The 24312-nt window shown below is 37.4% G+C and overlaps 1 protein-coding gene across 5 annotated transcripts in view; it reads left to right on the top strand.

The window, feature by feature from the left end:
* Positions 1-24312, top strand: part of UMAD1 (UBAP1-MVB12-associated (UMA) domain containing 1) — a 79132-nt gene that overhangs the window by 34320 nt on the left and 20500 nt on the right. For 2 of the 5 annotated variants that reach the window (XM_064676599.1, XM_064676595.1), the window contains one exon: positions 12410-12494. The exons of the other annotated variants lie outside the window; for them this stretch is intronic. In XM_064676599.1, coding sequence (XP_064532669.1) covers positions 12410-12494 — 85 coding nt within the window. The remainder of the gene's footprint in view (positions 1-12409; positions 12495-24312) is intronic. 5 annotated transcript variants of the gene reach the window in all.

Raw genomic sequence — 24312 nt, 5'->3', positions numbered from 1 at the left:
GTTAGACAAAACATAGACTATTTATTCTGGTAGTTGTATGAAACTGTATATGGGAATATTAAGAGGGCATGTTGGCTATTTTCCCCCTTCGCTCCTTCTTGACCACCATTTTACATTTAACACAATCTACTACTTGGGTTCTCCAGCAGGTTAGGCTCCTTTTTTTTGGTGAGATAAATAGACATAATTGTTATTATCCCAACTACGAGTCCATTGTATTGTTACTGGGCCCAAAGCAAAGCATGTCCTTACACTGGCAAGTTGAGCTTATTTAAAGTGCCAGCCCAATTTAACTTTTCTTGCACTCACACTAAATGCAGCACTTGTTTTTGTGTTGTTTCCAAGCCAATTATTCGCATACATTTAAAAAGCAATCAGATCTGGTCTGTTAGGTCAAGATAATATGAACATAAATGCACATTCTTACAAATAAGCTGCCCTAAAATATAAAGTAGAAAACCAAATGTAGTGTGAAATGCTATGTAAAATGCAGGCATGGCATAATTAGCAAAGGACAGTAGAAATGCTGTTTTGTTAGGACTTGAATAGTAACAGTCAATTAATTTCTCACAACGGGAAACAGCAAAGCATTTAACTAAGAAACATCATCTGCTTTTCCGGCATAAAGTCTATACAAAGAATCACAAAACTGAGGCAATTAATAGTTCATAAGTCATGAATGAAAAAAAATAGAAGGGACTGACTTTATATTTCTTTGCAAAGAAATCTATCTCTGTACATTTTAATAATTGATGGATTTAATTTTTTAAACAAGATATGTTCTTTTATATAAAACAAGCACATGCAACACACAAATAACACGTGCAATGTAATTGTAGGCTTGATAACCAAGGCATAGCCATCATTATTCAAACTAACTGTACAAAACTCAAATTACCAGTTCAAAAGTTAGCTAGTAAGGATATGATTAATGTTTCTTCCCTTCCTTTTCCTCAGTATCAGAATAATGGAAGTGATCTAAGTTGGATAAACAGAGGGGCGCAGCAGCATTGTGTTAGATGCAAAGAGAAAGTAGTTCTAACCAAATTGAGAGCTCAAGCTCTTATAATAAAGTCGTATCTTGTGCCAAAACATTTAGCACTTCTACTTAAATACCTTGAAGTGCCCCCAGAAAGCTTTGGTAACCATGTAAACTCACTAGGCTCCAATTCAGGTACTTTCATTGAATTTTTTGTGTTGGATCATGTGGATGTCAGTAATAAGCCAAATTTCAGTATATAGACAGTAGAAGCTTTCTCCTCCTATAGTAGCCTTGATCTTGCATCACTAAAGGTAGTTACTTTTCATAGGATCAGGATCAAACCCCATGAGAGGATACAAGGATATTTTAAGGGTAACACAATGAAGGGAAGAAATAACATTATCTGGAAATGTTCTGTTATCTGGAACTTCTGGCTCACTTCTCTGCAGCTTTTCCAAGCATCACATGTCAGGGCAGTTGGGAAAGGTACAACTTTCCATTTAGTTCCCAAGAGTATGTAGGGATCTGCTTAGCCATTTTTTGAATTGGGGTTATTTTGAGAGAGGCTGATGCCAAATAGACATTCAGTAGACTTCTAATAGCTGTGCTGTGTTGACTAGTGATACTGTGAGTTTTGATGGTGCTGCTTTTACTCTTGTTTACTTAGTATTTTGAATGCCCTATTACAAACTTGATGTTACACCCCTGGTTATTTGGAAAAAAACCCTCAAATCCTTCCCTCTTTCCTCACACAAAAAGTAAAAAGAGAAAAAAGAGAAAAAAAGGAAGGAAACTATTTACCCTCATTTAAAATAGAGAGAAGAAGGCTAATGAAAATCAATTCCAGAAACAGTGGATAAGGAGGGAAGGAGGAGAACAACTTGACTCTGCTTTGCCTCTTTTACCCACAGAGCAATGTTGCCAATAAGAATATGGACTTGTTGGAAATTAAATAAAGTGATCCTACGCAGAGCACAAAAAAAAGCAAAATGAATGTCTGAGTTGGTGGTTTTTTCAAGGTTTTTTATATCTGCTTCTGGGCCAATGCAGCAACACCATATTCATTAGACAGGCAATCCAGTCCAACAGTCATATATGGAGTGTAATATGCTTAATGTGGTGGGGCTGCAGTCCGATCCGTGCATACAGATGTTGTCTGATGAAGTTAATGTTTAACTTCACTGGTTTGTCTTTGGTTTGCATGTCTCCATTTTTTTTTCTTCTGCAGTGTTTAAAACATTTGTCCACTGTAGAAGTACTTTAGGTGTAATAGTGATAAGCAATGGCAACATCTTTGAAGCAGAGAATGCCCCAAAACACTTGATTCAGCATAGAGGCTGAAAAAGTACTAGTATCTCGAGACACTGTGGAGTCAAAGGCAAATGAAATTTAGGGTATACGCAATGTGACATTTTGTACTAAATCCCAGACTGCAATTTTAAAAAGTAATTTGGATTCTATTGGACCTGCATAAAATGGTTTTTTTTTCCCCCTACTTCATTTTCAGCAGAGCTCTAATAGTGGGGTTTTTTTCTCTGTGGGGATACTACTGTGCCATGGCAGTTTTAAAATGCCAGCAGCTTCTGCTGCAGACAATTTTAAAGAAACATTGTACTTGCGGATGAATTTGGAGAATTTGAAAACAACCCTTCATATATGCCCCTGGAAATACCCATCACAAATATTTCATATAAAATAGCTGACTTCCACTGCCAAAGACATGATGCTTCTTGATTGGTATATTTGGATATTAAAACTTTCTGCTATAAACAGTATTGCATTCTGTGTGATAAGTGATGAAATTTTAGAGCTCAGCGAATTGCTGATTTTTAGTTGATCTGCAATAAATGTCAATCGGTGTTCACACACCCATGTTCTGAGGCACAGTCTAGTACTAGCTTCAAAGGCCATTCTTATAACACCCTTCTGTTAAAAAAAAAAGAGGAGAGATAATTTATGATTAATGGGAGAGTAATCTCATGGGGCTTTGCCCAAGAGGCTTCCATTTAAGGTTCAGATAGGACTGATGAGTTCATTTAACAGATCTCTGTGACTGCAAGGGGCTGGCTGCTTCTCCTCTGCACCTGAGTCAGTCTAGCCATTTGTCTGATTTCTTGATGATTTGATTCATTTCACTAAGCTTGTGAAAAACAAGTCACCCATCCACGCACACACACATGTGCTTTGGGATTTCCTGCCTGCTTAATAACCTGAACTGTCTCACTGAAGTATCAGATGAACAGCAGAGACAGTTTGAAGGACCAGCTCCCTTAGTGAAGTCTTACCGTGGTGTAGCTGTCTTAAAACTACAGGCTAGGGATGACTGCATGGTACATAATTTATAAGAAACAGAATCATGTTACTTCAGGTAAATATTCTGTAAAACCAGTGGAGATACCACTCAGAGGTCATGTGTGTTGAGTTGCAGTAAAAACACAGACTTTCTACTGCTGTTGAGCAAATATTTGAGCAAAGGTGGAAAGTACTAACGAGAGTGTAAAAAGGAAGTGGCATAACTGGGAGATAAAAACACACAGGAGGGATCAATGAAGAGCAAAATAAGACAGAAGGTATTGAATGAGAGGGTGGCTTTTTTGTCCCACTAACAACAGCCATCAAAAGCAAATGTTACCATCAAGAGAAGCCGATTTAAGCTGTGTCTCACAGTCCAAAGGAACATGTTCTTTGCCTTAACTTTTGCATGGGACTAAGCAGCAATGCTGTACATTTTTCTGCTGCATGATAAATATAGAAACATTTAAAAAAACATTTAGCCCTTTCAAATCTAGTAGCTTCATGTTTGCATTGCTTCATTAATGACTGAGGAGACTTGAAGCATAAATTGATCACTGAACATTTTTTATTAGTTATATGGGACCTTGCAGGCAGTATATTGCTGTTTCTATGTACTAGTTACTTTAACTTCTCTAATTTTTAAGATATGCATGTGGTAAAAACAGCCCTTGCCAGTTCTCTGAAATGCTGCAGATTTAGTGAGAAATATAAACCAAAGTGCAGAAGCAACTTGGCCACTAATCTGATGCTGGAGAAAGGAGGTCACTGTGCAAACTGGGTGATGAGTGTCTTTGTGAAGTTTGGAAGTGAAGGCCTGTCCAGAGTGATGACTCACATGACATACACCAACCAAAGTCTTCACATGCAAGCTGGATTGCAAAGGCACTGTGCTTTTGCTTTCCTCCACTTCCCCAGTATGTGAGAGAGTTCAGCCTCTCAGTCTGGTCTTCAGCTCTTTAGCTCCCACTCACAGGGCCTATTTCTAGAGTTAATTACCTTTTCAGAACTAATGTGTAAATACTGCCTAGAAGAATCCCACAACTCTATCACCTTACCATTGTGCAATATGGAAAATGTTCCACCTCACTAAGAAGAAATTGGTGATCCTTTGCTGTATATATCCATTTATTGATAATATTAGTGTGGTACTACTGAAGCTTATCTATTGCCTCTTGAAATTATCTCTTTCTTTCAGTTGTCCACACTAAAAAGGCCTTTTTTACTAAGAGTTTTATAATGGAGAACCATGTTGTAGCCTTTGAATGTTGTGGTATTATACTCTTTCTAATATCAGTATCAGCACTGCCACTTTTAAATTAATGGAAGTGCAAATGATTGAGAACAAAGGGCTCATGTGATTTAAATGGTTTTAATCCTGGATTATTTCAGCCAGAACTCAACCTTAAAATATAGTAATACTAAGTGGGAGGGAAATGCTTGGGATTTTACTGCTTTTCATAGTAAATGATTTAACTTGTTTAAAGCATTTATCAAGATTTACTTCTTAACAAAGGTCATGATAGTATCCAATTGATTCCATTAATACCAGGATATTTTTATCAAAGTGAGAATTTAACCCAAACACTCCTTTCCTCCTGAAATACTGTTAGACCTGCTTATTTTTCATTCCGATCTTATTTTTGATCTAGACCTTGGAGGTTGTGCCTTGCACTTTGTCACAAAATCCGTGTCAATCTTAAATAGTTGGGATTTCAAAACAAGTATTTTATGGCCTTGTGATACCCAGGACAACTTTTCAGACCTGCTGAACGCCTCACAATGACTGCTGTATATGCGGAATGCATTTTGATGTTTCTGAAAGTATATTCATGTGTATTCGTTTTTATTTTACATATCTAAATGTCTGTGTTTACCTTACAACTATTATGAAGGATAGATATTTGAAAATGTTGTTTCGAAAGGGTTTTGAGGTGTCACTTAGATTTTTGACTTTAGTTTACCTGCTTCTTACTAGCATTCTTTTGAGCTGTTTAGGAATGTCACCTGATTTATCATGCTAACATTGCTGGAGTAGCAAGTCTTCTATCTGAGGGAATTAGAAACTATTACCAAAAGTAAAACTACAAAAGAAGTGGCATAGCACTCTGTTATGGTTGAAACAACTTCCTTTAATTTGCACCCTAAAACTGATTCTGCATTTCTTCTAACTCAAAACCTCTAAACTAGATAATGTTCTTGATGAAACATTTATTAGATTATTAAAGGTTAGAGTTTCTTTTCAGTTGCTTATTTTCCATCTAGAAATATTCAGTTGCTATATGAAAATGTTCACATGTGATATGCACACATAATATGTATCAAATATATTTTTCATTAAAAACTTGTAATAGTTTTCTCCCCTGCACCTTCTCCCCAATGAATTCAAATGAGCCTTTTTCCTGTTCAAGGTCTAGGCTCAACCAGAGCATAATAAGGATTCAAAATAGGGGAATGGCCAACAAATAAGTAACTTTGCCTCTTTAAAAAAGCACTGGAGAGCTTGGAGGAGACAAGGATCCTAGAACTTTTCAAGTAGGCATTATTAGGAGACCTAGTACAATGACAAATTACTTTTTGAAGAAACTAAAGAAAAGGAAGTGGATGTAGACTCAATATATTCCCACATTCCCTCCTCCCCACCCCCTACACCCAATCCCTCTCCTTGTAGGCTAGTTATCCTGAAAACATGCACACACAAAAAAATTATTGAGCATAAGAACCACACTGCTGTTTCTAGTGGGGTTGGAATTATACTGGAATTATATTGGAAAATACCCAACTCGTAGGTATTTTTCTTATGATTTACTACAAAATCTGGCTTTTCTTCAGTTGGAACATTAATTTCTGTCTGCACAGCTGCCTTGTTCATGAAATCTGTGAAGACATAATAATTTTTGATACTTATATCCTTGTGTCATTTGCTTTAAATATGTTGCTTGTTCCTCTTAGAAGATCAGACTGAAAGAGGGGCAGTTGCGTGCATTGTGTTGAACGTGGTTTGGTTTGCTTTTCTCATTCTTAGTCTGGCCTGAAAATTGCAGGAAACTGCACTTTGGAGAAAATTTTGAACATTCTCTGTCTCTCAACCAGGCTAATGTTTAGAGAAGTGCATAATAACTCTCCAAACAGCTGAATTCCAGAAACATTATTTGTATTAGAGAAAGAGCTGGGGAATACTGGTGCATCAGATCCATTGACCTGGATTTGGTGGATGCCATAACAAATTGAAGACTTTTCCTTGCCATTTTGAGTGCCTTCCAGACAGCCTGCAAAGTCCCTTTTCTCCAGTAACAAAATTGAAAACTGGAAGTAGGGCAGGATTCTTCCTTTGGATACATGCATATACTAGACTAAAAATCAAATGTAGATTCCAGTTGTTAACTTTTGCCCCTAGGAGTATGAATTTTCAATGCTTACAGTATCTTTTATGCAATCTTACCAAAGTGAACATACAGTTTGTCAGTTAATAGAGTAATTTATAAAATGAAATGAGTAGTTTTGCTTCGAGAGTTGTGCTGAATTTAACTGCCTCAAAGACATAAAAAAAAAAAGGAAAACAAAACAAACCCAAAAAACAAACAGTTTGGAATCAGCTCAATAACTTTGTGATGGGAGCTAGAGCTTGTCTATATAAAAACAAAACAAAAACAAATAAAACAATGAAAGCCACAAACAAAAAACCACAAACAAGCAAAAAGCCCCAAACCAGTTCTGTACTATGAAATATAAGGTTTTGAAAGTGAAAGTAGTGTTCCCATTGACATCTGAAATTATAATTTGCAGATAAACATTTACTTTCATCTTTCAGAGCGTGTTTTTTTGTTTACAGAACCATTTAAAAAAAATCCTGTAAAAACAATTTACAAATCTGTTAACCTTTTCATATGAAGTGTGTTGATTTATGAAGTCAAATCTACTAAGTAGTTCTTAAAATATTGAGATATTTATAAAGTAAATACTTGAGAGTTATTCAGTGTTGTCAGATTGTTATCCTGAATTATTACTTTCAGACTGCATTAAAAAAAATTCAATGAATACGTTAAATTTCCTTGTAAACATTCTAAAAATGCTGCAGCGATATGTGTAGCCTAAAACCCTCATTAACCCTAAAGGCCTCATTAATTTGCAACAGAAAATCAAACCTTTTTCAACTTCTAAAGGTAGAATGAAAAGGTAGACTAAGTTTTGGTTTATATGCTAAAAATTGTATTATCCTGAAGCCTTGTGTAATGTCTGGTCTATCCTTAACCTGGTGTTTCTAATCTGGCTCAAGTACAATAGGGATGATAAAGGCAAAATAAATGAAATAGTGGCAGGAAAGCTATAGACAATATTTTAAAGAAAAATCCTTAATGCAACTCAGCTTTTTTTTTTTTTCCCATTACTGGGAATTTAATTAATTTAAACACTTTGAAGGAGTTGGTTCTTATTTTTGCATCAGTCAACATAAGCTTGGAGAAAACTCCTGATTATTTTCGTTTGAATAAAAAAATGGAAAGTGTTTTCAGCTACATCAAATTTATTTCTAGCTAGGACATTAAATAACTTTAATGTAGCCAAATAACTAAAAAACAAAAATCTGCCTAACCATTCACTATTTATGAAGTACAAAATTTAACTGAGTTGTGTTTCCTAGCCTGACCACAAAGAAAGTATTATTAGGATATTGTAGGAAACTTATGTGTGGTTTTGATTCTGATATGTTCATTAAAGAAGTTTCCATAAAGTAGAAAAAAATTCCATTTCAGCATTTTTGTAAGTATGTTTTGGGTGTCTTATTGTTTTTATTGTTATCGACACATTTTGTTGTGATTATTTAAAAAATGAGGTGACATATAGAAGTTGTGCATTGCAAGTTGTACTAAACATGATTTTTATTCAAAATATTGCAACTTAATTTGCTGTACCTTCTCTGTAATGAGATTGTTTTATTTCATATTTTGTGGAGAAATGTACATTCTTGGAGAGGAAGTGATCAGAAGTTGATTGATATTTTGTCTTGATGAAAGAAATTACAATTTTTTATCATTGTGTTAATGTATATCAATAATAATTATTATTATTTCCATCATACTCTCACTGAGTATGATATTTAACAGCTTCAGGAGTGATCAATTAATTAGCAGTATCTTGGTTTGTTGGTTTTGTCTTTTTTAAAGTTCAGCATTGCAGTTCCTATTTAATACATCTGCAAACTTGCTGTAGATGGCCATTAAAAGCATCTACAGGAACCCGTGTGGAGTGTGCATGCTTGGGGGAAGGGTTGGCTTTAGTTTTGTGGTTTTTTATTCATAGAGGAACATTGATGTAGAAATCAAAAGCTCAGAGTAAAAAGAAAACACTTGTTTCCAGAATAGTGAAGACTTTCCCCCCCACGCCCCCCCCCCCCCAAGTCTTTTAAAATTTGGAAGTAGCGTGGTTTGTTTTTATTGTGAAAACTCTCAGGAAGAACAATTCAGAGTCGGTGCCATTCTTCCCAGCTGAATGGCGCTTGGTTTGTGAAATGGAGCAGCTGCAGTAGTTTTAGCTTGGCTCACAAAACCATTTGCTTTTTAATCAAGAACTTCAGATTCTGTGGTGTTTGCTCATGATGGAGATGGCCAGCTCTGCCCTGTGAGACAGCTGTAGTATAATTGAGACAGACTATGTGAAGAAAATATAAATGCTGAATGGATGTCTTAAAAGCAGAATATTCGCTAAACTGTAACTGAATTTTTAAAAGGATGAGAAGCTTTTATACAGCAAAGAATTTACTGCACAATAAAACATTTTATGTATAGTGATGTTCTTCCATATATTGCATAAACCAGAGTTTAAGTCTTTAGCATTAGCCTTCAAGTTATACAAGTACAATAATCCAAGTTTTTGTAAAGTCTGTATATAATAACTGCATAATGAGAAATGCCCCACTTTTCCAAAAACATTATTGCAAATATGGTTGAAGTATCTTTTTTAAATTGTCTGGGATGTGTTATTTTTGGAGGTATATACATCAGACATTCATACAGGTACTTATTTTAAGGAATAAAGATACTTGTATTTTATCAAATGGAATAGGAGGCCACTGGAGGCACCGAGAGGAGTCATTAATCTTTGGTGGCAGCTATGGCAGTTACACATTTAGAAAAACTTGTTCAAGCAGGTAAGTATTGTGAAAATAACTGCTCCATCTTGTATAAAATAAAACCTCAGACTGACAGTTTGTTTTAGAAGGGATTTTTCTAAATAGCAGTTTGACTAAGTCAAAAATATCTTGTTTCGCATCACAAATCAAAAAGTGCTGCCCATATGTTAAAAAAAAAAGGTTGACTTTTAACATTTTGTAGTAATTTTATAGTCACAGTTAATAACTATTTTGAACTTGGAGTGGCTAGTTATATGTCTCCTGCTGAACTATGCATTTTTCATATATGTGACAACTTTGCTATGGATTTATTATATAGAACAGAATGTTTCACTTTCTCCAGACAGGCTATTTCATTCCCTTGCTGCTTTTTAAATAAAGTTTAGGTTAACTTTAAAAAAAATGCTACTCCTAAATAATAGGAAGATAACAGTCCTTGTGGCAGAATATGATGTTGCTCCTAGATGTTCTCCTTTGTTTTCAAACACTCTGTCCCATTTTATGTTTCCAGTGTTTGCAGCCTTAAACCTCTTTGATGCTGACTAATTGGGGGGGGTGGGAAGACAATGTAAAAGGGTTAATCCGTTACACTGGTATTAATGAGTCAGCTGGATCCCTGCCATTCTCTCCCTTCTGGTTCACTTAGCACCGATTAGCACAAATGACACTTAGTTTTGTGGGAAGCAAGCTGTGAGGATGGTAGGTAATGCAGACCTCAGATGAGAACAGCCTTGTCTCAGGTTAACACAGGTAAATAAATCCATGCCATGTGGGTTGAGATAAGAAAATAATCCTGTTTTCTTGCTGGACCCCTGAGAACACTTGAGAGTGGTGGTAGGGCTCAGATATTTTAAGCTCACACGTGATAGATCAAAAGGTGGGCAGGTTGTTTTCTGAACTCCATTCTTAAGTGTGCTGCTGGGGATTTGAGCTTTGGATATACTCACCTGACACCCATGCATTAAAAGTGAGATGGTGAAAGAAAGCAATTATTTGCATGTCTGTGCAACTGAGAGCCCCTCTCTTAAATCCAAGACCACTTGTGACAAAGTTTTGAAAAGGTTTGATTGAGTATTAATACAGTGGTAATGTTTCTGTGGTCTGTCCTGAGCTTTTAATTTGGGATTCTGGGATAGTAATAAAGAGACACTAATTCTAAGATGTATTGTATTTTCATTACTTTTGATTGCAACTAGAACTGTAAATTGATTAAAAATGCAGATGGGGAGAAGGAAATCATGCTTCAGGACACACTTGTAGTCCGGTTACTTTTTACAATGTTTTTTACCAATTTAGAAAAAAATTCCAGCAAGAAAGCTCAGAATCCTTCTCTTACACTTACATCCCAAAACTGCCAGAGCCTTTTCTTCCTTCTCAAATCTCTCCAGTTGCTGGAATGATCTCAGAGGCATGCTCACATCACATATCTGAAACTTTTTACTGTAACAGAGCTTGTCTTCTGATCGGAACCTTTTCGGAACAGCTGCCTAGGTTTGGACTACCCTTGTTGGAGGATGATGTAGAAATCATGGATTAGGTTGCTTATAGGAGTATTTGACTTCAGATGTTTTCATTTAGGAGCAATTCTTCCAATTTAGTCACTGGATGGAAAGATGCTTCCCTGCATCTAGAGCAGGTGTTTAACATAGGAGCTTCCTGGGCACCTTTTGGGGAAGCCTGTTAGTAATACCTGCGTGGGGAACCAGATCTCCTAATTTAGGGATCTATGTTGCAGCTATTCCCCTTCGCCAATAAATTAGCCCCAAAACATTCTGTGCATTTGTACACTACACCTGCATTTTGACAAACAACAGGCATGGTCTTCTAACCTCCAAGTTGATTAGAAAGTTGGAGACTGTTTAGTTTTGAGGCCTTTGTTCCTATTTAATCCCTTTGGGGCAGGACAGTAATGCAAAGGAATTTTTTCTAACCACAGAAGTTTTGAAGTTAAATATTGTGGGATATCTCAAAGGCAAAATCCTGTATGCTGTCTTCTCCTATTTCTGATCTTACTCATTTAAGAGTTGTTTGGTCAGTAGTGGTTTTGCAAGTGAAGATCTGATTTTGTCAGCTCACTGGCACTCAAAAGCAAAGGTGCTACTTTCCTCCACTTCAGGTGAATCTTACTTTGCTCCAGCTCTGCTGTTTGCTGGACTTTGCCAGTTGGCTCAATTCCCAGAAGAAGATGGGTTAATAAGCTCAAAGTTTGTTGTTTGTCAGAGTCTGAGCAAGGGCAGGGCCTTTGAGTGAGACACTCATCCGTAGTGGTGGTGAGTGATTAGATGAGCTCTCGTGGTCTCACACAACATCACCTTTATTCAGGCAATAGTTAAACATGACTGATCATATTGCATGCAGAAATAGTTGCTCTGTTGAGAAAATCACTCTGTCTCAGGCTAGCTCTGTATATAGCTGGGCTGATCTTTTGTTGCCCTGAAGACAGGCCAGTCCCTTCATTCTGCTTCAGATTCTGCTCTCCTGTTATTTAATTTTTCTGCAATGTTGTGAACTTTCATCTAAGTTAGTGTTGTGCTGTTCTGGTAAGGTGAATTGGCTTGAAGGGGTTGAGTGATGGAACAGAGGGAAAACAGAAATGGGAGGTATGAATGGAAATCCTTGCTCAGATTCCCTGATAGGGACCCAGGTCTGGAACAAGGTCTGAACCAGGACTAAGGTGAGGGCAAATTCAACCAGCAGAAACAGTTCTTTTGGATTAATGAGCTGAGTGGAGCCTAAGGAGCCAGAAAGGATGAAGAGAATGGCAGGAGCAAACAGCTCAGAGTGAAGAGGAAAGACAGGTACAAATTTTGGCAGCATTTGTCAACTGTGTACATTTTCTATCCTGTTGCAGTGCTTTTGTGTGTAAAACTCTAGGCACTAAATCTGTTGTCCTCACCTCTTCTTAAAGGAAATATGAAATCAATTGTCTTCTAGACAGAGGCTGTGTCTTTGGCAAAGAAAAGGGTGTCATGTTGTGTTCATCGCCCTGTATTTTCTTTTCCTTCTAGTTTTTCTACACATCAGGCTCTATAATGATTGTGGGCAGATTGCAGTGTGATCTGAATATAGGACATGTTTCTGAGCAGAGCACAGGTAAAGCAGTAACTGCATAATGGAAACTTAATTCTCTCTTGTTTTCTGAAAAATCATTAATCTACTGTAGAGCCTGCCTATCAGATACAGGTGTGCTGGTCTTTGTGACCTAGAATTTCATCTGCCAGTTTGCAGCCAGTTGAATAGGTATCTGGTAACACAGCCCTTTGTGTGTGGGATGGGTTGCTTCATTGGCTTGTTTTGTAGGGAGGCAGCAGGGTGACGTTGTTGGTCTGAACTTTTCTCCGAGTACCAAGTTCGAAATGGATGTGATAAAGGAGTATGGCTAGAAATGGGAAAGGAGTATGGCTAGAAATGGGAAAGAATACCAATCAAGACTGTCTCAGGTCTCCTCTTCACAAAATTCCTCATGTTCATAGTTCAGGTCAAAGCACCTTAAACAGAATTTACAAAAATTGCATGACCTTACCTACTTTTTTCATACCCACAAGAAACTAAAATACTTGGATGGGTTCTTTGCATTAACCCAGTAAGATTTCAGATTTTTCATAAAATTACTTTGCCCATAGTTATTTTTTAAAGCCTTTTTATGGAAGTCCTGAAAGAGCTGTCATCCAGACTGTTTGCATCCAGAGAGGGCTCCTTGAACACAGCAATTAGCATTGTGTAGTGAGGGTTCACTTGTCTGATTCCCTGGAGTTGGCAAAATGAAAACAAAGGCAATTTTCTCATGAGGAAAAAGCAAAAGACAGAAAACTACTTGCAATTTTGAATGCTTAGGGATAAAAGGAAGAAAACAAAGAATAGGTAATAATCTCTAGTTTTCTACAGCCTACCGGTAATAAAAAAAATGAATATTTCCTAATGTAATAATTTGTTTGGGGTTTTTTTGGTATGTTTAAGACTTCATCATGTTTTTGATGAAAAAACACACTTTTAAAACTTTCCACATTGATTTGTATAATATCTGGAGTGGAGACTACATATAGATCCGAAATATTGCCTTCTGGTTTTTCACAGTGGAAAGCAAGACTGGTTCTGTGACAGGGTATGTTTCCATAGAACAGCTGAGCCACTTAACTGTCTGAAGAAAGGGTCATCTTGCTTCTTGTTTCTTACTCCTAGAAGCAGGGTTTCTTTCCATTACCCTTGTGCCAGCCTTGCCAGCTCATTCGACATCTCTGGTTTAGCTCACTAAACTGGCAGAAAACTAACCCACCGAGAAAGGGAGTATGTATTTATCATTTTTCTAGCCAGTTTAGTGAGCTCAGGTGGCTCACAAGCACTCAGGAGAATTTGAGGGCCACCACAAAGGAAATGGGAGGAGCGCTGGTGCTGGGAGGAGAGGCAGGACTGCTCCTTTTGGCAGTACCAAGCTGTTAGCCTGACTCAGCGGCGTTGTGAAAGCTCACCCTTAGGTAATAATGTTCATGCCACAGGTTGACTGACAGTTCTTCAAATAGTAGCCAGAAGGGAGTTACCAGCTGTATGTAGTTTGTTTTTGTAGGGTAGCCTTGTCTGTTTTCAGTGTGTTGTGTTTTGAAACAGATACTTATTCTATTCTAATTGTGTTATTGCATGAAAACATTCTGCAAAAAAATTACATACGCTGGGCAGACCTGCCTGGGAACTTTATGTTGAGCAAGTGGGACTTTATGTTGAGCCACAGAACCTGGAAAAATTTGTACTTTAGCTTCTGGGACTCGCCTGTTGAATTTGGGGAAACTCAGAAACCTTTGTACTTCAAGTCTGTTGAATGTTGCAGACTTGAAAGTCTGAGCCAAAGCATGGTCCTTCATCTTTAAACATTAGGAAGTTTTGATTGGAAGATCTGGTAGCCCCTGTTAATGCACCTTACACATCACCATGGATCTTGAGTGCCCATAAGCCTGGAGTTCCCTTGAAAACTTAGCTGCAGAGTTTGAATTCCACCGTGCTGGCTTCCCAGGGCCTGTGTGGAAGTGGGTAGTTGCCATCTCGGGAGACAGGAAATACTCTTTTTCAAAAGCTGCCCATCTGCCTTTGTGCTCTTCAAGCTGGCATGATCCTACAGGGGTGTTTTGTTGTTGTTTTAACAAACTGAAATGCTTTATTTTCAGTTGAGAAATGCCATTTCTGTGCAGAGTTTAGGGAAGGGACTGATGTAAAGTGTAGGTATAACTTAACGTAAGCGTTCACAGCCCTCAGATGTTTTCACATCAGGAACAGCTGATGATAAAATTTACAGCTGCTCTGACCTTTCTTCATTTTGTCCATGTCTAATAAGAATATGGTACAAAGTCCTGGCAGATTTTTTTAAGACAAATTTTAAACAAATTACTCAAGTATTAAATTACTGTGATTTGTCCCTTTACTTTGTGGGCAGCGTTAATGTCACTTTTTGGTGTACATGCAAACACTTGGGCATTTCATTGAAAGATACAGCCAAAAATATGTCAGCTGGACTTTTACATCTGTTGGTCTTGTGCCTTTGTAAATGGATATTTTGACGTGGTGGGGCTTTTTTAGACTTTTTAAACCAAATTCCTCTGTTCAGAAATTTTTATTCATCTCCTTTTCCCCCTCCAAAATAAGTTCTGCCCTGCCTTTTGAATACTTTTAAAGAGTTATTCTAGTGCTTTTTTGTGCTGATACCTTTTTTTCCTAACAGATCTCCACTACTATGTTTGTGTAACATGAAAATGCAATTAAATGGGTAGCAAGGTTTTAAAGTATTGAAGCCATAAATATAAAAATCTGTGAATATTTAATACTATTTATGTAATTGCCTTTAAAATCAAGGAATCTAGGCATAATATGTTGAAATGAACATTTTCATGTTGCTTACACACAAGTCAAAAGTTAACCACAAGTTCCATAGTGTAGTTTCTTCTACAAAGCTGGCTTTAACGTTCCTAGAAATACTAAACCAGCTTAAAGCACAAAAGTAACGGAAAAATAACACTTTAATCCTAGTTAATCCACATTATTGACCTATGTGCTCTAAATAAATAAATAAATAAATAAATAATATAATTATGTAGTCCTTAAACCATCTGTGTGGAGCTAGTTATTCATGAGAGAGCTTTGATCCAAAGATCAGCTACTGTGCTGGTTTTTGCCATTTCTGGGACAGGTTAAATGGATTTATGTTTTAGTTTTGAGGGAACTGCCTACTTCTTAACTTGGTTGGTTGGTTTTAGATACCTTTTGTAAATCTGAGATCAGAAGATGGTACTAATATAATGGAATTATTTTGTGTAAATCAAAAATAGTTTTTCAAGGAGTTATGAAAGCAGAGATACTGTCTTTGTTTTATTGAATACTTTGTTGAGATTGCTTTTGGATATAGGTTTTCCTGTTTTAAAATATTCAGAACCTCTGTGTACCAATTTTTAGGTATGTTTATAAACTCATGCTTGTTACTACAAAAATCTGGAGAGTTTATACTTATTTTATAGGAAAGCAAAGCATGTTGCATCCAGAAATACTCGGCATGCATGTGTCAGAAATGCAAAAGCAGCAGTGGATAAGGTTTTCTGCTCAGAATTGACATGATACAGTCACAGTGACACAATATTGCCAGGCCGCAGTCTAGAAGATAACTTCCAAAAAAAAAAGCGGAGAGGGAATCTTATTTGAACCACAGTATTTGTAAGCCTTCTGATGGAATCTTAGATATTGTGATTATTGTGATTTAACTTTCTGCATCAGGTGTGTTGTGCCTGTATGTCTCGCAGACGTGTGTATCAGTGTGCGTGGTCTTTATGTTTTAAATTAATTATCCTTAACTTTGTTTCAGAATTAGTGAGGGTTTCCATGCCTCTGAGAGCATCGTAGTACTCTTAAGTATGAAATGAGTATTACTTTGGAAATTTCTCACAACTGTGCTGCATAAAAGTTATCTTAAATGAGTCTTCTGTCCTATGCATTAATTCTTCTCCCACAAAGTATTAGCTCAGCTTTCTGATACTTTCAAAGTTTCTAGAAGATATGACAATAAATGAGTTTGTAGTAACTAATATGAATGTTGTAGGCAGCTGCTGACTTAAAGTCTAGTTATTGAGATGAGATTGTATGTGATCATCTGCTCATCACAGTGCATTCCCACAGCAGATAGTGGGACAAAGATGCAAGTGGCCCTAATATGGGTAGACTGAGTGACTGATTTACAAATTTTGCAGTGGGATTTTCCCCTCTTCTTCATTATAAAAGAAATATTTCTTGTTTCAACATAGCTGAAATGCTATCAAGAGGGAGTAAAACACACAGTGTTCCCTGGAACATTTTCTCAATGATCATCTTGAGGATCTCCTAGTCTTTCTACCCTGCTAGAACGGCCCTGGAAGTTTCCCTGCATTATTGCAGTGGCCTCCCTTGCCTTCATTCCTAGTGACCAACCACAGCAGTATTTGCCAGTTGACCAAGCAGGCCAAGAATAACAGAGCAATGAGTTTTTTCTTCAGCTGGGGCATTACTCTTGGTCTCTTTTTACTACCCAGCTGCAGATGGTTATATTCTGTAAATATCTCCAAGTCTTCTACCTCTGTGCCAGGTTCAACCACATTGGACAATGTTTTCTTGCGTTATCAAGGAAAGATGATTGGCCATGTAAATCTAATTCCTTAGGAAACCAGCTTAAATTTGCATTGTTTGTTTCCTGACATAATTTACATTTACGTAGCAAGCTTCACATGCAAATATCAGGCTATCAGCACCTCGGATTTTGACTGGCAAATAATTTTAATGCATACTGGACCTACTGACATGCAAGTTACACAGTGTAACCAAAAGACTGAACAGGCAGACCACACATCAAGTTTTTAAGTGCTAGGAAAAATCCTTGTCCTCATCTACGGGCTTCAGTGTGCTGTTTGTTTTCTAGACAGGATTACCTTTAGAACCACTTCACGAATAAAACAGGAGGAGGGGAGTCCTAATGTCATAGTTAAGTAAGGATAATGAAATAATCTGAATTTCATAGTGAAAAGTTGGATGTTACAATAAATATTTACCTTTTGAACCACAACCGAGCCTGTAATCTGAGACAGGTTTTATAGGTTGGATAACTAGTGACAAGAAAATGATATTGCTAAGATGTGTTAAAGGGGATGTTGCTTGCCAGCACTACTCTGTGTGAGCTGTACTTTGCCTTTGTCTGAGTTTGTTGTTATTACTGATGTTTTCCAAAGACCTTTTACTGTTCATCAGGAACTGAAGATGTAAAGACTCTTATTGTTTTAGGAGTAAAGTTTTTATCATCCATACAAGCAAAATAAGAAAACTTAGGTAGTATTGTGAAGATCATGAGGGTCATATTCTCATCAAAGGTAAAGAAGAGAAAGTTAGGTAAGAGAAACAGAACAAATAAAGGCAAATGAGTTGTCTTTGTCCCCCTCCCTTGGAAAAGCAAAAAGGACCTAGTGGGAGATGTAATCATAGAAGAAAATCTAGCTTGCAAACTGATGCTTCTTTTGCACTTGTTGCATGCCAGCCTGTCCATACAATGAACTTGGATTATGTGAAGTGTAGACATCTTCCACTACGCAGGAAGCAGATTTGAGAGTGAAGTAGAAAGAAATTGAATAAATTAACATTACACTGCTCTTAAGTCTAAAAATTTAAGAGACATTATGCTTTATTTTTAACCTTAAAACAATGTATTTATTCTGTGAGATAACAACCTGGTCTAGATGACCACGACAATCAGCTATCACTCAGTGATTATGTCTAAAAAAAAAAAGAGAGAGCTAATCAGCTTCTAAAACTTTTCCTTTCTAAAAAGTAGATTAAATGGTTTGTTTCTCCAGAAAAGTGTGATTCACTTGAGCTTGGATTTGTTTTGCTGTGAAGAGGAGTGGCTTAACTGACAGATGAAGTGAATGACAGGAAGATTTAAAGGTTCTCTAGGAATGTCAAGAACTGTGATTTAGTGCATGCAGAGGCTGGCCTATGGCATCTAATCTATGCCTTCTAGGCAGTTTTGCTTTTTTTTTGTTTTTATGGCCAACGTTCGTGATAAATGCTAACATGCAATAGATATGCTGAGGATTTATCTGCAGAACAGTATCAGGTGAACATGGGAACAGCAGTGAATCGTTTTGAGGTTTTCCCTGAGGCACTGGTACACACGCCCAGATAAGCACAGTTATTTGGTCAGAAGAATTAGAGGACATACATTTCTCATGTGTAGCTTTTTTTTCCCTTATAAAATGATTGAACATGTTATAAGCTCTTACTTGGATCTATACTGTTGATTGCTTCAGTCCTAAGGATATATTGAGTAGCTGGTAAGTGACATCACATGCTCATTCCGATAGCACAACTAGATAAGGAAGGTGTGGCAGCATCTACAGTAATGAACTCCAGAATGGGATTTCCAAATAGCAAGATGGAAAAGTGAGATCCGTGGAAAGATATGCTCTGGTGAGTGGGCTCAGTGTTTTTGTGGACTACTGAGAAAGACTGGCATGCACGTATAATGGAGGAGGCAGAACTTACATGGATGCATCACACCAGTAAATCAGAATGAGATTAATTCTAGGCATTTCTTTATGTTTGACATGAAATTCTCACAAGTTAAAACCGAAGTAAAATAACATTTTCTCATGGGGGATCCTGGCTCATGGATGAATTAATTCTGCAGCTTGCTTTGAATGTGACTGTGGACATGGAAGTAACAAATAGTAGTGGGATAGATATAACTGAGAGATGCTGTGGAATCTCCATCTTTGGAGCTTCAAAATTCAGCTGGACAACCCAGGGAACATAGTTTCTTTTGAAGTTATACCTGCACTGAACTGGAGGTTGAACTAGTGTGATCTCCAGGATTCCTTCCAACCAAAATTTTGCTATGAAACTTTGGCTTTGGATTCATCAGCTTTCTGAAAGAGTTGGGCACCTCTTAAAAGAGAGCCATATAAATATGGGGGTGGAGGAGTTGGAACGATTTAGCTTCAGTAAAGTGGTTGGAAATGGATTTAAACTCTAAGGGTCTTTGTTTTGGGATTCAGTAAAGCTTTGAAAGTAGTCAAACTTTTAATAAATTTGAAATACAGAAAAGCACAGAAATAAAACACTTTTTGCAAACTGAAAAATATGTAGATCTGGGATATGGAAACTGTACAGGAGCCTCTAATCATCTCATATTGTTTTTCTATTGCTATCTTCCTAAAAGTTTTTGTTTGAGGAAAAAATTTCCGTAGGGGAGTTTTTGGTTTCACTGTGATCTTGATAGTGGGATGTGGGTTGAGAAGACCCTGACAGAATTGTTTGGGAAAATCAAGACTCTACATTAAGATTGCCTGCAGAAGGATGGGATACCAAAATCAGACTGGGTGGCAATTTGGAATGCCACTCCCATAATCTTCAATGGCATGTGTTGTAGTTGGATTTGCTATTCCTCTTAATTGGGAAAGGACTGAACCTTGTTGCTTCATGTCTGTAAATGCAGAAACATTCATGATAATATTTACCTTGTTAAGAGTTTCCCCCCTGCCTTTTACAAGTTTGAAGAAATCAGTGTTTTAGGATTTTCACTGCAGGGTTTATATAGATTTTTCTCATGGTTAGTCAGGAGAATTAGAGAAGATACTGGTTAAGTTCTACTCCTAATCAAAGATTTATTTGTAGGACCCCTTAATACACTGTTGAAACTCAATATAAGGCTACCAAATACTTACCAGACCTCTGCCTTAGCATGGACTTACACAGACTTCCTTCTCATTCACCCTTGTGCTGCATAAGCTCTTAAACTTTTGTTTTGCTGGAAGCTGCAGCTGTGGAGCATCTTTTTGCTGATATACTGGGTTTTTTTAGGGGATATTATTAGCTTGTTGAAATGAAACTGCTGTTGATATGAAAAGCTTTAATATGAAACCAGGATGAGGTGACCTGGAACTAGGATGACTTCATTGTTTTGCCAACTATATATATTCTTATAAGGCTATTATGCCTTGGCCATATGCATATGGAAGTTAATGAGGATTAATATGTAGGTTTTGTAGCACTAATACTAGACAGAATGATAGTCCCACTTTTAAGAAAATAGAAGAACTAACTATTCATCAATGTCCCATCTGGCCCATTGTAAAAGACAGCAACTGGCCAGTGCCTTATTTGATTCAGATGGATCATTGACTGGTCTGTTGGTCACCAATGGAAACGGTTAAATTACTTACAGTTTATTGTGTACAATCCATTCAGGGCGGGTGGAATAGATGATCTTTAAAGTTCTTTTCCAGCCCAAACCATTTTGTGATTCTGTGCTCATTAGCAAAAATTTCTAAAGGTCTTCCCTCTGTCCTGTCTTCTGTTGTCTTGATCACATAAAACTATCACAATTCTGTGTTCTGGGTACTTCTGTCAAGGCTCCCTACTGCAGTCTCCAGCTCACTCTTCGGGTGGGAATTGGCTGGTAAATTGAAGCTGTGAGACCCTGGCAGTGTGTGCTGGAGAACTAAGAAGGGCTGGAAGAGGCTGAACAGAAACATATTTCATCCCGGCTGAAGGAGCTGGAGACTACTTAAATGAGGCTGAGAGAAGGGCAGGACTCAGAAAAGTGGTACCATCAAACCCCTTTACATGGAAGGGCAATCACAGGGACTCCTGAGACTCAGATGTTCAGAGGGCAGAGTGAATTACAGCACTTGTGAAATACCTCCCTAGATTGAAAGCACTGCCACTATTGATGGACTAAAGCCTGAAGTTCTATTAGTTTATCCTGGAGCAGGGTGACTTAAAATTGGTGTGCCTAGCCTTTCTTCCTTATCTCAGAGAGGGGAAGATTTATGAGTAAGAAAGAGGGAAAAGAAACTGCAGTAAAACCTTGATGCTTCCACAGAGTCATTCTCTCCTATTTTCAGATCCTACTAATCCTCTCTTAGAACTTTTTGTCTTTTTGCTGCCAAGTAGAAGCCAGAATATTCTTTGTTCTTGCCATGTCTATGCAGGATAATAACAGGCAACAAAGAGTTAAGCAACTAACTAAAGTATAATAGAAAATAGCTGTCTTCCTTTTGAAGCTGAAGGTGACATTTGAAAATCCATGTATTTGGTAGCTAGTTACTGCTTGCTGTGTTGTACGTGCTTCACTGTCTCACAGGATTCTTGCATAGACCAGGATAAATCATGGCAATCTACATTATAGAAGACTCTAAAATATATTTACAATTGGTTTTAATTTATTAAACTGAGGGTGGGCTAGACTTTTAAATGCTGTCTTTTGATCAAGAGACTACACAGCTTGAGGTTTACAAAATGCTGGAAGAGGAAAGAGTATAAATAGAAGCACCACTTCCTTGTTGAGTAGAAGCCAAACTTGTGGTTGAACCTTTCTATATGAGAGTTTGCTGAGGTCCAGATAGGCAGCTGAATGCAGATTTCTGAAGACACCAACAGTTCTGCGTTCTAAGGGAGGATGTACATAGTACATACTAAAGACTGAGCTGGGTGTTTCTTTCCTGTGGAACACCTGGCTGCGGTTCTTGGAAAAAGAAGATACCAATGGAACTTGGAGAATGTTGGTATAAATCCAGCACCAGCTCAGTGAAAGGAGAAACGCATGTCTGACCTTTCAGTGCAACACTGATTATTTGGGGCTGGAAAAGGCATAAAATAACTTAAAAACAGCCTCCCTAGACTAAGGATTTGAAATATGATCTTATCTGAACAGTAGGGTAAATACACCTACTGCTTTCCTTTCAAACTTAAAATATTTTTCCACTGGTAAGTAAGGGAATATTTTACAGTAATAAACATGATTATTTTCTTCCTGATAAATTTTCCCAGTGATGTTCTGCATGTTACAGATTATGCTTCTGATGTTTAAACCTAATTACACTGAATGAAGTGCCCTTCATTTCTAATTCTTACAGACTTTAAACAGTATATGACATTTCTTGATATATGACATAGATTTATTTTCTGTAGGAGTTTTATGACTAAACCTTTGCACAATGCTTAAACTAAGGGATATCTGAGCCAGAATCTAATTGTTTTGTAAAATGAATAATTTTGTGTTTTATCTCTTGATTAAAATACAGCTTTAAACTTGCTCTAGTTCAAACAAATTAATTCAAGAAATCTTATGGCCTATATTTTTACAGGAGGTTAGGCTAGATGATTATGGTGGTCCCTCTGGCCTTATCTATGAATATATTTGAATATATATGAATCAGTTCAGCTCTGATGAAAGACATTTTGGGGGAGCGTTGGCAGATATCTGGTAGCACTTCTTACTAAGGTCGTGTATTTGTGATCTTTTTCCAGAGTGAGATTTCAGTTGCTTAGTTTGGCAAAACTGTAATTATATACCTATTTACATCAAGATTGTGTAAGAGGAATTGTTTGTGTTTGTTTGTGTTTATTTTTCTCAGCGTGTTTAAAGGCAATTTGAATTGTGAAGCACTATAGGTATCGCTATATTTTAGCCTTCTTAAGAGCTTATGAACTCTGGGAATTGGATGTCAAAGTTCTAAGTAAAAAAAAGTCATTTCTCGCCGATTGAGCTGTTCCTATTCTTCCTTTCCTGTAAACATTTTTGACCTTTGGTCCTGATTTCAAACCAAGATGTCTTTTCATCTTTAGGAAAACTAGTCACAGGGAAAAGGTATATTCTGGATAGCATTAACACACATGACATTTTTTTGTTACTGGTTTTTTCACATAAAAACTTCTGAGTGCTTTTTCAGGAATGGTGTTGGTTCCTTTGTTTCTTAAATCTCTGGTGTAACTATTTTAGTATGTTTATACATACACCCAGCTTTACTCAGTATGTCCCTTTGCTACTGACTGGCTACGCAGCTCTGCCCCTGCACATTTGGGGGGTTGTTGTCCAACTCACTGCAGTCTACTTACATCCTCACAAGTCTCCAGGCAGCCAGCATAAGTTCCCGTGATAAATCTTGATTTCAGGGAAGGGTATCCTGTGGAGTCTTTCCTCCTGCATCGTTCATGGAATGTAGGACTAGAACAGAACACAAAAAGGTCATTCATCTTTTTTGTCTTGCCAGGATTGAAACCATTCATGACAGATGTTTCTTCAGCCTACCTCTGAAATCCTTTGGAGATGGACCACTGTTTAGAGAAACTACTTCCTTAGGTTGTTCAAAGTGCTTAAGTAGCCTTACTCCTGGAGAAACTGGTCTAGCCTAAATCTGGTACAATATAAACTTGTTTGCACTCTCATCCACAGCAAATGTATCAAAAATATGGCTTACTGTCCTCTTCATATCATCTGTTAACCATTTGTACACCTGCCCGAGGCTGGGTGTATTTACAAGGCCCGTAATAATTTTTATTTGTAGGACTCTACTTCATTGCAAACATAAACTAATGGTTTGACATTATTTCTTTTCATGGTTGTTATTTATCTTATTGTCTACAGGTGCTTAAAAATTGTGTTTTTTTCGAATAGTGAGGGTGGAATTGAAGAATGACTGATGCCCCACCTCCTTTGGTTCCTCTCCTCCCCCTTTCCTTTTTTAAGAGCTGTTATGAGTTCAAGTGCTTTGGAATGTTATGCAGAGAATTACTAGTTTCCTGAGAAGCATTTTTCAGCTCCAGAAAAGGTCTTGGAAAGTGTAGACATTAATGGAATTAATAGGCATTAAAGACCTGTGACAAAGATGATGATGATGATTCTCAGCATACACTGTTAGGAATAATCATGGCTGGGCTTCGCGAATGAAGATTTGGGAAGGGTCTCTACCCACGTTTGTCACAAGCACACTGGTGGCTAAAAAGGCCAATATGAGACAGGCATGTCCGATTGCAAAAGGCACAGCAGAAAGACTCCTTAGGTGGTAAATTCTGCAAGGCACGATTCTTTCTGCGTTGCCTTTTCTCCTCAAGGGTGATCCTGCGTGCTTTAGGAATA

This window comes from Pseudopipra pipra, chromosome 1, assembly GCF_036250125.1.
Source record: "Pseudopipra pipra isolate bDixPip1 chromosome 1, bDixPip1.hap1, whole genome shotgun sequence".
Taxonomy (NCBI): Eukaryota; Metazoa; Chordata; class Aves; order Passeriformes; family Pipridae; genus Pseudopipra; species Pseudopipra pipra.
The sequence above is the reverse complement of the archived record's forward strand: the minus strand, read 5'-3'. Positions and strand labels throughout refer to the sequence as shown.